At 35.1% G+C, this 16,017-nt stretch overlaps 1 protein-coding gene across 1 annotated transcript in view; it reads left to right on the top strand.

Moving 5' to 3' along the window:
• The window catches only part of LOC113095765 (testis-expressed protein 264-like), a 60,682-nt gene that overhangs the window by 12,576 nt on the left and 32,089 nt on the right, over positions 1 to 16,017 (top strand). Inside the window, exon 2 of the mRNA XM_026261135.1 lies at positions 1,184 to 1,405. Within this exon, the coding sequence (XP_026116920.1) occupies positions 1,184 to 1,405 (222 nt within the window). The remainder of the gene's footprint in view (positions 1 to 1,183; positions 1,406 to 16,017) is intronic.

The raw sequence follows: 16,017 nt of genomic DNA, 5'->3' as shown, positions 1-16,017 counted from the left end.
CTTCCTTTTCTTGGACGTCTGGAGACCAGATGTACTCGGTTGTCTTGGATTGGCAGTGTGAAGATTAGTTGGTTTGTTTGAGAGCACTTGTGGTTATTATTTGAATTGGTACTGCGTTTTCTTGTTTCGTCCACATTGGTTGGTTGAATTATTTGACATAAACAGGCGAACGACAAGTGAAGGGAAGTGTATGTGCAGGCCTTCTTGCTCCAAGTAATTGCCTGTTGTCTCTTGGGTGCTCTGTCTGGAGAACTGCCAGAAATTCCCACTTTATTTGCTGACAGTTGTGTAGGACGGTAGCGATGGAGAGAGTTCTGAATACCATCATTAGTCCCCGGTTGGAGAAACAAGCTCTTCGCGCTGGGAAAAGGGACAAAACGCACACAGAAAAAAGATGCATGGCAGGGTAGAGAGAGAGAGAGAGAGAGAGAGTGAGTCAAAGGATGGAGGTGGAAAAGTAAGACAAACCAGGAAACGGGAAAAGAATAGGTTTTTGAAAAGGATGTACTGTAGATACGTTTAGCATGATGTAGGTTCCTGTCACCGCTGTCAAACTCTCGAGAAGATCATCTCATCGTCACTCGACAGCGATGACGTGCAGCATTCAGTCTATATTACGGATGTTAGCGACATATTGAATCATTCACTGTAGTGGGCAAACACATGCTAGATGCTAAGTAATTAGAGATGACAACTTTATAAACACCTTAATTGTTTTGTCATTGGTGTTTTATTGGATTAATAAATTTCCAGTGCACATGCGATTTGTGAGGGGATGTTTAAACCATGAAAATATTAAAATATCAAAGATATTTTTTAACAGTGATAATGGAATGTTTTTTGAGCAGCAAATCAGCATATTAGAATGTCTGAAGGATTATGTGACACTGAATAATTGCTGCTGAAAATTCAGCTTAGCCATCAAAGGAATACATTATAAATTAAATATATCAAAATAGAGACAGTTACTTTAAATTGTAATGATATTCCACAATATAGCTGTTTTCACTGAATTTTTGGTGAACATTGTTGAGACTTTCAAAAACATTAAAAACACCTTTTTTTTTTTTTTCAACCTCTAGGCCTATATAAATGTCCTTGGATCAGTATTATGAATGTAAATATTAATTGTGGTACAGTATATTCAGCACAATCTGATGTAATCTCTCTCTTTTTGTTTCAGACTCAAGCAGATCAGTGTCGGTATGTAGTGGGCAGCATACTGTGTGAAAATGAAGAGGAACCTGACAAAGAGTTACAGCGTCTGTATGAGAAATTCGGCTACAAGGTCATCTCCTTCCCAGAAGTCACCTGTGCCGTAACTTCCTCATTTCCAAACAGATGCACCCTGTCCCCCGTCTGCGGTGCTTATAGAGTCTATCCTGAACTACAACAGTATATAAAGGTAACAGCCTTGCAAAATGTTATATTTGACTCCTAATTACTATCAAAGAAACTACTGCAGGATTGTTTTCTTTTCATGTTTAATGCATTCTGCTTGTATTTATTTCTTGGTTTTTTTTTCACCTCCCCTTTTTAAAAACGTAACGTAACTTATAATTTACAGTAAATCGAAATCAAAATGAATGATGTGTTACTGACTGTTATTGAGTTGTGGGGTTTATCAGTATAAATCATCTCCAAACCATTGTCACATCTGATAATATACCACTAAATTAAAATATAAGATACTTGGCCGAACGGAGGACAGCGCTCTGCTTTATATGTTGTTATTTCAATGGTGCTTTACACACCTCACATTACTAATGGTCAACATCAAATGGAGGATAGCATGTGGACTGTATAGTGAGAAACGTGTGTAAATTGGGAGGAAATGGCTTTAACCACTTCTGAATGGACAGATAACTGGATAGAGAGATTGTAAAGAGGCTGTTAATGATGTCAGTTTGCGTGAGCTGGCTGGTTGCCATCTAGCAGCATGAGTTCAGTACAATTCAGTGCTGTGAGATAATGTGATGAATAATGCGGTTTTTTTACCATGTGTGAACTTGTGACAGGGTGTTATTTGTATAGGTGTCACTTTTCTGGTGCTAATGCTGTTCTTGTGTTATTTTTCCAATAAGTAACCACCTAGCGCACACTACCAGCTAGCTATCAATGCCTTGGCAGCCACCTATAACACCTTTGCAGTGTGTTGGCTGTTCACACTGGGTAACCAAGATGGAAGGCGCAACCAATATTGGCATCCTTGTGGTTTGCAATATTGGCGTGACAATCTGTCCTAGTTGCTGCGCTGGCGCATGGGCCGTCTCATACAGTTAGCAAGCACCCTGTACCAGATGCTCACTTGTTTCCCTAGATGAAGATACATTTTGTCTACTTGCTATCCTTGAATACAAGGAATTTCTGTAGTTTATGCGCCAGCATGTCTCCATGCTGTGATTAAAATGAATATTAGATAAAGTAACATAAAGTTTGTGACAATAATTTAAATGTAGTTGCTGTTCAGAAAACTTTGTGTCCATGTGTTTTTGTCAGATTTGATCTTGTTAGTGTGCACATTGCAAGTTGTGATATTTGATTTGCGAACAAATCTATTAACCAGATCTCAATATGGAAGTCCATTTCTGTCACTGAATAAAAAATAAAAAAGGTTATTGTGACTTTTTCTCTCAGAATTGCGCGATGAAAACTCGCAATTCAGACTTTTCTTTGAATTGTGAGAAACTCGCAATTGAGAATTATAAAGCAAGATTCTGCAGTTACAGTTTTGACTTTTTTTCTCAGAATTGCGTGATATAAACTTGGTTGTGAGAAAAAAAAGTCTTGTGAGAAAAAAGCCAGAATTGTGAGGTTTTATCTCTTTATATCCCACTATTCTGACTTTAAAACTTGAAATTGTTAGTTTATATCACACAATTTGGAAAAAAATATGAGAATTGCAAGTTTATTTCGCAATTCTGACTTTACGAATTGCAATTGCAAGTTTATACCATACAATTAAAAAAGATCAGAATTGTGAGTTAATATTATGCAATTCTGAGGGGAAAAGAATTTTGAGATGTGAACATGCAATTGTGAGAATTAATTTTTAGAATTATGAGATAAGTCGCAACTTTTTTTAATTTTTATTCAGTGGTGGAAATGGGCTTCCTTACTTTAATGAGTCATTATGTTAAATAGAATGGTTAATAATACAGACTTTTGATAAAATATGTAATTAATATAAATTGCATTACTAAGGTAGTGGTCTCATAATTCAGTTTTTTAAAGGGATTGACTGTAAACAAAATTCAGCTACAGGTCTCTGTCCATTTTCTTGAAAATAGCTAAAACTATGATGTAAGAACAGTGAAAGCAACTGATTTCACTTGTTGACTACTTTCCATTTTTTTGTCTTTCCTTCTCTCTCTCTCTCTCTCACACACACATTTCCTAACTTGGCTTGTCTGACAGCGTATTAAGAGTAGTGCAGTAGTTACATGAGCAGTGCAGTGTAGGAGTCAGCAGAAGATGCATGTTGCATTATGGGATTATGTGTGTGAGTTTGTAATGTGATGTATATGGAGTGGCAGAGTGGACAAAGATGGGACTGAGCAGTTGAATAATGGAGAGACATTCACAAATGCACGTGTGTGTGTAGGCAGGGACATGTCTTTACAATGATTTATTGAGTAGGGTCTGGCAGAAGTTCATACTGGTGCTTTCTTTATTATGAAACTGAAGTAAAACTTCCTGCAAAGACCTCTGTAAACCCACCACTACCACACAGCACATGCACCACACTTCAACACAGATAGGACATGATGTGTGTGTCTGAGTGTTTGCTCATTTGTAATGCATTTGTTCAAGGAGATCAATCCAAAAAAAAAAAAAAAAAGCATTATTAGTTCATTGCCACTATCTAGCTTTCTTATTTTTGGTTGTCATATTTTTGTCAACAGTATATTTTTAATCAGGATGTGTCTTATAATGTGTTTTGTCATTTTGGGATGGAAATAACACTTTTAAACATACCTATATATATTCCTAATACATTATAGTATATTAATATTTTCACCCGTTAAAATGTTTAGTGTTTTTTTTGTCAACTGATGCAGCTTGTTCTGATTCATACATATACAGTAAATGACATAAACAAGAGCTGTCCATGGCATGGATTTCTTAATCCTGCTCCCATAAGATTCTGTCCCGGTCTTCCATAAATATTTTTAGATTTTGTCCCGCTCCCACCAGCAACTTTATGCTTTGTCCTTCTTTTTCCTGTAAAAGATGGTGGGAAAATGTCTATGGGGATTTTTCTTTCTTTGTCTGGTTAGGGGTAATATTCTTATTAAAACTAAAACTATGAAATAAATAAGTAAATGATTATTTAAAATAAATAGTAGCTAAAATATAAAAAAATAAAATAAAATATAATAAATATATTTTGTTTCACCAAAATATGGCACAAGAATAACAAAAAAATAAATAAATAAAAATAATAAATGCTATACAGACACATTTAAAATATATATAAAATAATAAGTACAAAAACACAACAAAATTGCCAAAACTTTAAAATTAAAGTCAAAACAGAACATTACATTATTATTTTTTTACTAGATTTGATAAGAGAGTAATAAAAACCAATCCTAGATATCAGTGGTGTTAAAATAATACTGCTTTTGTAATTAGCACATTGTTAATTTTTTTGCAGCAGCCAAAAATAATTGACTTTCCAGAAAAAGCAGAATACTCAACTATGAGTGTGTAAATTATTTAGTTTTTGTTGTGCAATAGATGAATAATACAAGTAACATTCTCTATTGTAAAAAATGCATTTGAGTAACTATTATTGTACTTTTAGATCATTATATTTTGTGGAGTCCAACATGTCATGGCACTATGTCCCACACTCATATCAGTATCTTCCTGCCCGTATCAGTACTCAGCAATCAAAACTTGTCTGGCACTTGTATACGGATCAAACCTCTAAACCAAACTCTGAGATGAGATGGCCAAATAAAAGTGACTTAAAAGCTTTTTTATTATTTACAATGTTTAATTTGTATCTCCAAGTAATTATGAGTATCCAACATATCAGCCAGCCAGTGCTTATGTCTAGTTCCTTTAAGTATCCTGTGGAGTGGACATGTGTTGGGAATGGCTTCTGTTGGTTCTCTGCCGAGCGTGGCAGTTGGCGCGGGGAGGTGAGGTCTGTTGTGGCACGGGTCAAACACTGAACTGCCCCTCTGCAAACCCTACATTTCCCTTTTTATCTTCTCCATTGGCAAATGCTTTCTATTTATTCCTCTCCCACACACCTCTCCATCTTCGTATTGGTCCCTCAGTCCACTTTTATATATCGCTTTTCAAGGAGGAGATAAATCACTTGTCCACCCGCTATCGACAGAAGACATGGACACATTCTTCTCAATCTGTTGAGAGGCTGAAGATGATAAACACAAACACACGGACCATCTGTTAGACAGCGAGAGGGCAGAATCTCCTGCACCCACACTGGAGTTTACTCATAAGAAACACAGCGTACACTGAGTTTGTGGGCAGTCCCATTACACCGTAACAGTGATTTCAAGCTGTGTGAGTTCATGCCGACCCTTGAGCAAGCCGCGTGGATCCAGCAGACAGCTGGCTGTCAGAGGATTGACTAAGCCCATTAAAAGAGGTGATTTTTAAGCAGGAATAAAGGAAGGGATGAAGTACGTTAGAGGGATTTGCCTGAGCCCCTACAGTTTTCTAACAACGCACCCCTGTCTCAGTGCTAGAGTTTTGTCTAAACCCGAAACACAGTTTTAATCCAGTTAACAGCATAGCACTGATCCGCTTTAAGAAATTATTTACATAGTGGCCAAACTGATTAACGTTTGCTGCCTGATGATTTAAATGTTTGTTGCACTTTTTATAGCCCTTGGTTTCAAAAACATTAAGCTCTAGCAAGCAACTGTATCTGATATGTATGCTTTAGCACAAGAATGTTATTTGAATTGTGAAGTTGTCTAATCATCTGTTTAGCTGTAAAAATGCTGTTTTAGGTGGATAAACTACTAGATATGAATTGTAGATGTAATGGTACTGCTAACTTTTTCAGCGGCCTTGGTTCAGGTCAGGATACGTTTGTCTCCATCCATTTCCTTCATAGGAATTTTGAAAAACTACTTTAAACCAAAACACAATCACTGAGGTGAATCATAACTCTAGAAGCTTGGATTTGATGTTTTTGAAAGACATAAAAAGGATAAGAATAGGCCTATGTGTGTGTGTGCTTTTTTTTATGAGACTCGATTCAATATAAAACTATTTACCAAGTCATTGATTCTAAATCTTAAATACAATATTTTGCCACTTATTAAATTATATACAAGATCTCTTTTTTATGCAGTTATTATATTCGTGGTAACTAGTAAATAGTCTTTTTTTGGATAGTTATGTCATTTCTCTTTCTGGTATTTTAAAAGCTATGTACCTTTGACTTATATTATAAGTGCATTATTGTAAATGCATATTTTTGTTTGTGTTTTCAGTATTGTGTTTTCAGGAGGAAATTCCTATACATAACCATGCAGTTTTTTTTTAGTTTATACTTTAGATTATTTAACATCTTTACCATTTGCTGTTTACCGATGTTTATCAAGATTTTCAGAACATATGATGTATTCTCCAGAACCTTCATTATTTTCTATTAATTGCAAGCAAATCTATGGAAAGTCGACTCCGCCCATTTTAGCAGTTACCTGAACAACATACTGATTCCGTTTCCCTCTAGTCCAATCAGCTCATGAATAATGCAGCTCTGTCCCTCCCTATCCTCTTTGATGTTATTATCTGATAAATTAAACATGCAAAATTGGTTGTGGTAGTACATGGTTTCCATATTTAATGAGCTTTCCTATGTGTGGGCAGTTGGAAAAAAACCAAAGTGAATCTGAGGGGCAAAAAAAGAATCTAATAAAAAGATAAATGGAATGAAGGATATGGTGATGAGACTACTTTTAAAAGGTTGTAGAAAGTTAGATTTTTTTTTATACATACATACAGTACAGACCAAAAGTTTGGACACCCCTTCTCATTCAAAGAGTTTTCTTTATTTTCATGACTATGTTAACACATGTGGAATTATATATGGAAATGTATACATAACAAAAAAGTGTGAAACAACTGAAAATATGTCATATTCTAGGTTCTTCAAAGTAGCCACCTTTTGCTTTGATTACTGCTTTGCACACTCTTGGCTTCTCTTGATGAGCTTCAAGAGGTAGTCACCTGAAATGGTCTTCCAACAGTCTTGAAGGAGTTCCCCGAGAGATGCTTAGCACTTGTTGACCCTTTTGCCTTCTGTCTGCGATCCAGCTCACCCCTAAACCATCTGGATTGGGTTCAGGTCCGGTGACTGTGGAGGCCAGGTCATCTGGCGCAGCACCCCATCACTCTCCTTCTTGGTCAAATAGCCCTTGATGCCTTCAGTGTGACTCTACAATTTTCATAGTCATGAAAATAAAGAAAACTCTTTGAATGAGAAGGTGTGTCCAAACTTTTGGTCTGTACTGTGTATATATATATATATATATATATATATATATATATATATATATATATATAGTGTGTGTCAGTTAATAGATGTTAATTAATAAAATCTATTTATTGCTTTATTTTTGACGGCATCCTCAATTTACAGCATTTTTACACAAGTGCCTAAAACTTTGCACAGTACTGTAGCTTTCTTGAAGGTTTCTTGAGGCATTTTGGAGACATTGCCACAGTACTTCTGGATTGAGTCTGTCTCAGTTTGTTCTGTTTCTTCTTGTTATTCCAGACAGACAGATGATGGTGAGATCAGATCTCTTTGTGGAGCACTGGCTGCTGTCAGACTCATTGTGCAAAGATAAATCTCACTGGATTATTACAATAAATGGCAAAAATAATGTTTGGAAATGTAAACTGATATTTACTACTGACACACTACAGCAAAACATAGAAATAATTGTCTTTAAACCATTTTTTTTGTTGGTGAAAATACTGGTGGCCTAAGACTTTTGCACAGTATTGTATATATGTCTGTGTGTGTGACACACACACACACACACACACACACTATATATATATACTTTATATACCGGCACTTTTCAAAATTCAACTACCAGTTGTTAATTATTATGTTATTTTCTTCCAAGAAGAAAGTATCTTATTGTACTTTTCTGTTAGCAGGGTTTTACCTTCTGCTAGTAATTTCATGTTAAGATTATATTAACTGGAGCTTGTTCTAACACACAGAGTTGTTTCTTGGAGAGGAAGAGAGAGGAGATAGATGTACAGTGTAGAAGTGGGAATAGAAGCTGACCACAGGCTCCCCTTTTATGCTGTATGTGCCCCTCTAGAGGGAGTGTGTGTGGGTGGGCTGGCAGACAGACTGTTTGATCCTCACAGGTAGCCCTACATCTTTAATGAGACCCTATAAATCCTACCCATCTCATTTTCTTTACCTTCCCCTGGCCTTTCTTTGGGCCTATTTACACTACTGCCTATTTACACCTGCTATCAACATCTGTTTTGGGCATCTTAAACTAAATCTAAAATTTTGGATTTAAAAATATTACGATTATTATCTAATATATAAACAATATTTTATATAATGGGTCACAAATTGCTCACAATGTCTGCATTTATTTGATTAAAACAGTATATTCCAGTATATAATCCAGTGATGTGAAATATTTGTATTTCAATATATTACTTTTTCTTTCTATTTCTGTGATGGCATTTATAACTTAATATTTTTACAGTGTTCTCAGACACGTGTTAATGTATGGTAAGGGGCATAACATTTCCGTCACACGCTTGAGCTATTCAGCCAATCAGAGCACACCTTTATTTTCAGACCGATGAGCTTTCTTAAAAAAACGACGTGTTTCAGAAAGGCAGGGCATAGAGGAAAGACAATGATGTACAGTATGTGGAAAATAATGTTTTTTTTTTTTTTTTTTTTTTTTTTTTTACTTTAAACCGCAAAAACACACACTTAATTTCACCAAATACACTAAATGATGTTCTTTTTATCAACATCATATGACCCCTTTAAATAATAAATTGGAAAAGGAAGTTTAAATGGCGATCTAAGCACTGGTAATTCGATGGATGTTAACAGTAGATTCCTATCTATTTCTCTTTCATCAGTAAATCTAAATACGTGGTTGTTGTAGCAGCCTATTAGACTATTCTTGTCTTTGTTTGTGAGAAAAGAACTGATACAGGATAGAAAGAGAGTTCTCATTTGAGCGTTTCTATAAGGCAGACAGTCATTGACTTAATCAGTGAAGTAGCCAATCAGTGATGGTGTTTGTGTATGTGCATATGCATTCTGTAGAGGGCCCGGCCGTATGCCAGATATAGCAGCTTCATAATTGATATGAGCTTCCTGGAGCATTGTTTTGTGCGTGTGTGTGTGTGTGTGTGTGTGTGCTGTTGCTGACTATATGTGTACGTTATCATGGTTAACTGAGGCATGAGCCAGGAGCAAAGACGTGTCCATCACATCACTGAACCATGGTGGGCTTTGTAGTGAATGCTTAAGATCCAGTCTTGGGATATTTCACAGATACACTTTCTTCTTGAGGTTAAAGAAAGTTCAACAGAAAATCCCTTCAGGCGAGAGTGATTTTCAGGACAGATAAATAGAAAATGTATCTAAATATAGTGTAGTTTGGGGCTCAGGTTGGATTTGTTTCCAAAGCTATCCAAAAAAAGGTTGTTAGATTGCATTAAAAAATCATGTTTCGTATTTCAAGGACCCATAAAGTAATGGATATATGGCATTGTATTAAATGATTGCCATATATTTATATACCATAGTATTTACCTATTTTGCAAGTAAGTGCACATCAGTTGTTAGTCCACATGTCTATCCTCTATTTCAGAGGTTCTCAGTCTTTAATAAGTTGTTCAGATGGGACTGAATCAAGTCTACTGAAGCCTCCTAGTTGTTTCATTAATAAATGATTCTGGTTCAAAACAATAAAAGGTTATTAAAATCTGTCAGGAAACGGCCTACGCAGATAAAAAGGACCTTAAACTTTTAAAGTTTGTAGCATTTAACATTTTTAAATTGCTGACATAATAGACCGAACAGAAATGGGGATCAAGCAAGCAGAGAAAATGTCACAGCAGCTAGTTCACAAATAATGGGGCATTAAGGAATAGTTCACCCAAAAATGAACATTTGAATTTTCTCACTCTGTGGCCATCCAAAATGTAGATGAGGTTGTTTTCTTCATCTGAATGAATTTAGGGCATTACTTGCTCATTAATGAATCCTATGCAGTGAAAGGGAGTTCAAACAGCTGATAAAACATCATATTCCACAAGTAATCCATGACTATCCATGATATTGGGTCAACTGTTCCTAAAGCATATATTTTGAAGACAATAATTTCATTGTGAGTTTAAGTGATCCACGTTGCACTGCCTATAGACCAGTACTTAAGACAGCTCTATAGATCTGTATAGCTGTATAGAGATTTGTGTTAAGCCAGTTTCCCATTTACTTCTGCATTACGGTGATAAAGTGAGACCCAGAGGGAGTATGGTTGAGGGGTCAGACCTACATCCTCACACATTAACAGTGCATGAATCAGTCTCACCTCACAGTCCATGCACACAAAAACTCACTCATATTCACATCATACATTTTTTGTATATAAGTTTCCATTTTGGTGTTTTTCCTTGAATTATATGTTGGTGTGGGTTATAGTAGAAGAGTGTCTGCTTGATAATTATTCTCGACAGTGTTTTCTTTGATTTCTGCAATGAACAAGAAAAAATATTGCATAGACCTACATCAATATTATTTTTCTTCAAAGCATAAGTACAGAGATTAATATTTTCCCTTAACATAAATTTTTAAAAGCACGTTTTCCCCTCCGTGTTGTCTGTGTGATCAGATTATTATACCACTCTCATGTGCTCATTTATAAAGCACCTTGTTATTACAATGTTTTTTTTTAGACTGCAGCAATTGTAGTACAATTTTTTATTATTATTATTTATATTTTAAAGTATATGCTTAAATATCACACTCACTACCGCTCAAATGTTTGGGGTAAGTACAGTTTTAGTTTTAATAATTTAATTCAATAAGGATACCTTAAATTGATCAAGGTGACAGTAAAGACATTTATCGTGTTATTGTTTTCTTCCATTCCGTTATCGTAACTCTCTATTCATTATAATTAATTTCAATAATTGATAATAAGAAATGTTTCTTGAGCTCCATATCAGCACCTTAAAATAATTTCTGAAGGATCATGTGACACTGAAGACTGAAGTAATATATTATAATATATTAAAATAGAAAATAGTTCTTATTTCTTGTCATAAAATATTACTATTTTACTGTATTTTGGTCCAGTAAATGCAGTTTTGATGAACATAAGAGACTTATTATTTTAATCCACCTAAATATAAACTTAAATATTACTGAAAAACTATTGTATGTATAGTTTATTAGTATATTATGGATTTATTTTTCTGCTGTGTATCGCTCTGCTTCTTTCATCAGTGGAGGGCTTTATAATAATGCTGTCAGTTTCACCTTGGAGAAACTGACAGTGTTTATCTTATGGAATATTAGATGTGCTTGTACTTTGTTTTTCATAAACAATATGAGTCACAGCTGGTCTGAGAAAGATAAGTTACTTCTATTATTATGTTGTTTTCTGTTTTCTTGAACCCAACGCCTTGGTTGGGTCGTTTTGTATGATTTGGATCCTGTGAGATCAATAACCCTTAATACTAATAAATGCGACAAAAGTCTACCCAGTCATCTATAATAGCATTGACAGGACTCAACAATGCAAGACCATAATGCATTTTGAATGTGTTCTAATGCATGCAAAATATAACCCAATCTATAACCTTAGGGATTCAATTGCCAAAGCATATGAAGAGGTGGTAAAAAAAACAGAGTATGTTTGAAATGTTGACCTACAAACTTACATTTTATTCATGGTCAGTGAAGTCCAAAATTATTTGTTACTAACATTCTTATAATACCAACTTATATGAATGAAGAAATCCATACAGGTTTGGATCGACTCAAGCGTGAGTGAATGAGGATTTTTATTTTTGGGTGAACAATCCCTTTAATGGATTTGCTTGGCTTATAGTTTAAGTTGCAGAATATTTTAGGGTAAAAGTTATATATATATATTATCTCTGTTAATCCTCCATTCCAGTTTAATATGCTGAGACAAGTGTAAATAAACCAATCACAGGTTGATTTTCCCAAAAATTGTAAACTGAAAGCTGGCACTAAAACCAGCCAACACAACAGAATTTCTTTAACCAATGGCATGAGTTTGGGGTGTGGCTATTCGTTTGTTCAGCCAATTGCAGACAGTTGACTAATGTAATTTAATTTGATGATGTTCGTTCAGTTCTGTTGGGTTTGGACATAAATGTGCCTGTAGTTTTATCAGACTATTTTTACTCAAAACCTGTATTATAGTGTGCCATAATCAGATAAAACATGGTACGATGTAAATAAATAAGACTGATATTCCAAAATCATGTAGAATTTGACTGATTGAAACTGACCTCTGCTGTATTGTAAAATTGTGTTTTTTAATGTTGCCTATAACACTCCTTTAATATCCTTAATAAGCCTTCACACAGCGCTGTCCTTCATCAGATATATTTAAAGAGGCAAAAATCACGTCTCACTTTTCTTAACCAGTCATTAATGTCCAAAACACAATGCTGGTCTCACATCTTAGGGAATGAAATCACACATCAGAAAAATATATTTTTTATGTGCATAAAACTGGATAATGCTTTCTCATAAAGCATGTATATGACATTTTAAGATACTTTCAAGTTCAAGTTAGAAGATATAGGTATATTTTTAGCAATGGCGAAAAAAACATTGTATGGGTCAAAATTAGCGATTTTTCTTTTATGTAAAAAATCATTAGGATTTTGAATAAAGATAATATTCGATGAAGATATTTTGTAAATTTCCTACCATAAATATATCAAAACGTATTTTTTGATTAGTAATGTTCATTGCTAAGAATTTGTTTGGATTAATTTGAACTTCAAAGGCGATCTTCTCAGTATTTTGATTTTATTTTTTTATTTTTTTGCACCCTCAGATTCCAGATTTTCAAATAGTTGCATCTCTGCCAAATATTTTCCGATCCTAATAAACCATACATCAATGGAATGCTTATTTATTCAGCTTTCAGATGACGTTAAATTAAAATTTTGAAAAATGAAGCCCCTCTCCTCATTCTTATACCTCAAACCAGCTGCTTTTTCAGCCAAGTTCCCGACTTGGTTACTTGGAATCAAGCATGAGCAGGGGGCAGAGGTGGGCATCTCCCTTCTGGTTTTAGGAGTTCATGTGTGCTTCCAGGCAGCATATATATGAAATCATCAAACTCCCACATATTAGAGACCTACATACCTGTGTGTCTGTTTGTTTGTGTTTGTGCTGCTGCATGTTTGTATGGAAGCATTGATGTTGATTAAAAAGACAGGCGATTTTCCCTCCCATCCTTTGGCTTTCCATCAGATACATTTGTTCTCCTCTCTTATGCTGGCAGAGAGAGGAGGCGGACTTTCATATATACACTATCAATGCTCTGTATGTGAAGGACTGTGTGTGTTTCATCCTGCATCTTGTCTGGGTTTGTGTGTGTGTGTGTGGTTCCTCTGCTGGTACGTGTTACATAAAGTGCGAGTGTTTCTGTGTGCGTTGGTTTTCTTGAGAGCTTTTGCCTTTTTGTGGGGCTTGAAACCGACAGTATGAGTTGCGGTTAGTAGAAGCAACAGAGTGGGGAGAATAGTGTGAGATGATTGTGCCTGTCTGATCTTTGTTCATTAGAGAAAAAGCAGAAGCTTCTGTCTCCAGGCCGAAGGAAGTATTAATTTCTCAGTATTTGGCAGTGTTTGTCTTTCCTGTTTGAAAACTGGTGGACCAAACCTGCAATTAATGTCTCTGCAATTGCCTGTTTGCCTTTGTCAGTCTGTCTGCTGTCTGAAATCAGACAGGAAATGAAATCCTGCTCTTCACAAACAACGCCACTCTTTATTAAAGGTGATGTGTGTCAAACTGTCAGTGTTAAACTACTTTCTGTTATCCCAGCATCAGTTTCAGAAAAGGCTTCAACTAAACATTGCTTTGTTTTTTTTAACATCCTAACTAGGCCAATGTAGCTTTAACTTTAGCTTGACCAATAATGTCAGTTTGGGGTGTAGATGATCTGTTTGTTTGACCAATTGCAGGCCTGGGAGTGTTTAGGAAACATCTCATTATTATTATTTTTTTTCCATTTGGTCAAAATATTGGTACAGAAAAAATACTTTATATTTAAGAAAAGGTATGAAGGGTATGAACAGTTGATTAGTTAGGGCAAAAAGTCATGGTTACAAATCCTTCAGCTATGACATGTTATTATGTTGAAAAATGTCCTGCTTAATATTTATTGTTGAGACTGAACTTTTTTTTCAAGATTCATTGAAGAACAGAAATTTCAAAACAACAGCATTTATTTGAAATTGAAACCTTTCGTAACATTATTAGGCCTTTTAAATATCACTTTTGATCAGTTTAATGCGTCATTGCTGAATACAAATATTCATTTATTTCAATAAAAAAACACTCTGACCCTCAATAGGAGTTTAGAACTTCATTGTATTAAGCAAATGAGTAAAATCATATGATTATGAGAAGTCATTTACATGTGCCTGAACAGGAGTTTCATGCCATAACTGTTCCTGTATTGTGCTGGATTTTGAACTGGTCAATTACAATCAGCTTTCAAAACTCAAACTAGTGATTCTATAAAAACTACTTAAAAGTACTTTGCATGTAAAAGTATCAGACATGGTTTTAACTAGAGAAAACAGAATGATTCAGAGGTTGATTGTATTTTTTTTTTTCCTAGGGATTATTAAAGGTTAAAAAAGTTCAAAAGCATCTCTGCAATTTCCTGTCCATTTCCTCCATATCACATCTACCCTCAAATACCACATTAGCATCTCCGAAGCATGCTCTCTATTCTCCTAGCACCCTTTTGAGACTCCAAAACCCCCTTTGCTTACTATTCACCTGCTGCTCTTTGCAGCTGTCTGTGGTCTTTAAGGATGCCTCTTTATATGTTTGTCAGACGGTGAGGCATTTTGTATTTTGTTCTGTGAGATGCTTTTAACTGGATTTAGTCAAATTTTAGAGAAGAATACACATCAAATATAGATAAATACCTCAAATATATTTTTCCTTTCACATGTCCCAAAAAGTTTTAGTATTTAATAGACAAAACATCAAACCCATCTACTGAAAGTGAATGTAGCGTTCAAATGCTATCAGTTATGATTTCTTGCTATTATAGTGCCGACCTTTTCAACTGTATTGAGGCGGTTTGAAGCTTTTGATGCTAGAAACTATTGTGGCACAATGTGCAGTGGGAGAGCGGTCTTTTGTTCCTGTGACGAATAGGATGGCCCCTCAGGCCCCTCTTGACTCCTCAGTGAGTCTAACAGAATATTAAAGTAAAGATATGCTCTTTTACTTAGGGGTGATTTACTGCAAAAAGCATTGCCCACCAGGATTTGCATCGGATGGGTCTATTTCAACTCTGTCGTGACTTTACAGATGAACAGAATGAAAAACGACTGCTTTGAAAGGATGATAGACGGTAGTGAATAACTATAGTGACAGATGGAATGGATAGATGAACCGATGAACAGGAGACTTATAACTAATAAACACATGCATCATCTCTGATACAGTAGTGTCATTTGAAAGGCGTTGTTTTATTTTTAAAGCACACAAACATTTGATGAACATTTTTAAAAAAGTGTAATAGCTTCTAAATCATTGATGTCATCTGCCTTGCTTTTATGTTCTATCTATCTATCTATCTATCTATCTATCTGTCTGTCTGTCGGTCGGTCGGTCGGTCTGTCGGTCTTTTTACGTTTTTTTAAGTAACTGTTCTTTTGTTTTATTGCTGTTTACTTGATATGAAGAAATACATTTTAAACAATAGAACAATTAAA

Source organism: Carassius auratus, chromosome 6 (genome assembly GCF_003368295.1).
Source record: "Carassius auratus strain Wakin chromosome 6, ASM336829v1, whole genome shotgun sequence".
In the NCBI taxonomy this organism is placed as follows: domain Eukaryota; kingdom Metazoa; phylum Chordata; class Actinopteri; order Cypriniformes; family Cyprinidae; genus Carassius; species Carassius auratus.
This window is presented reverse-complemented; position numbering and strand designations above follow the sequence as displayed.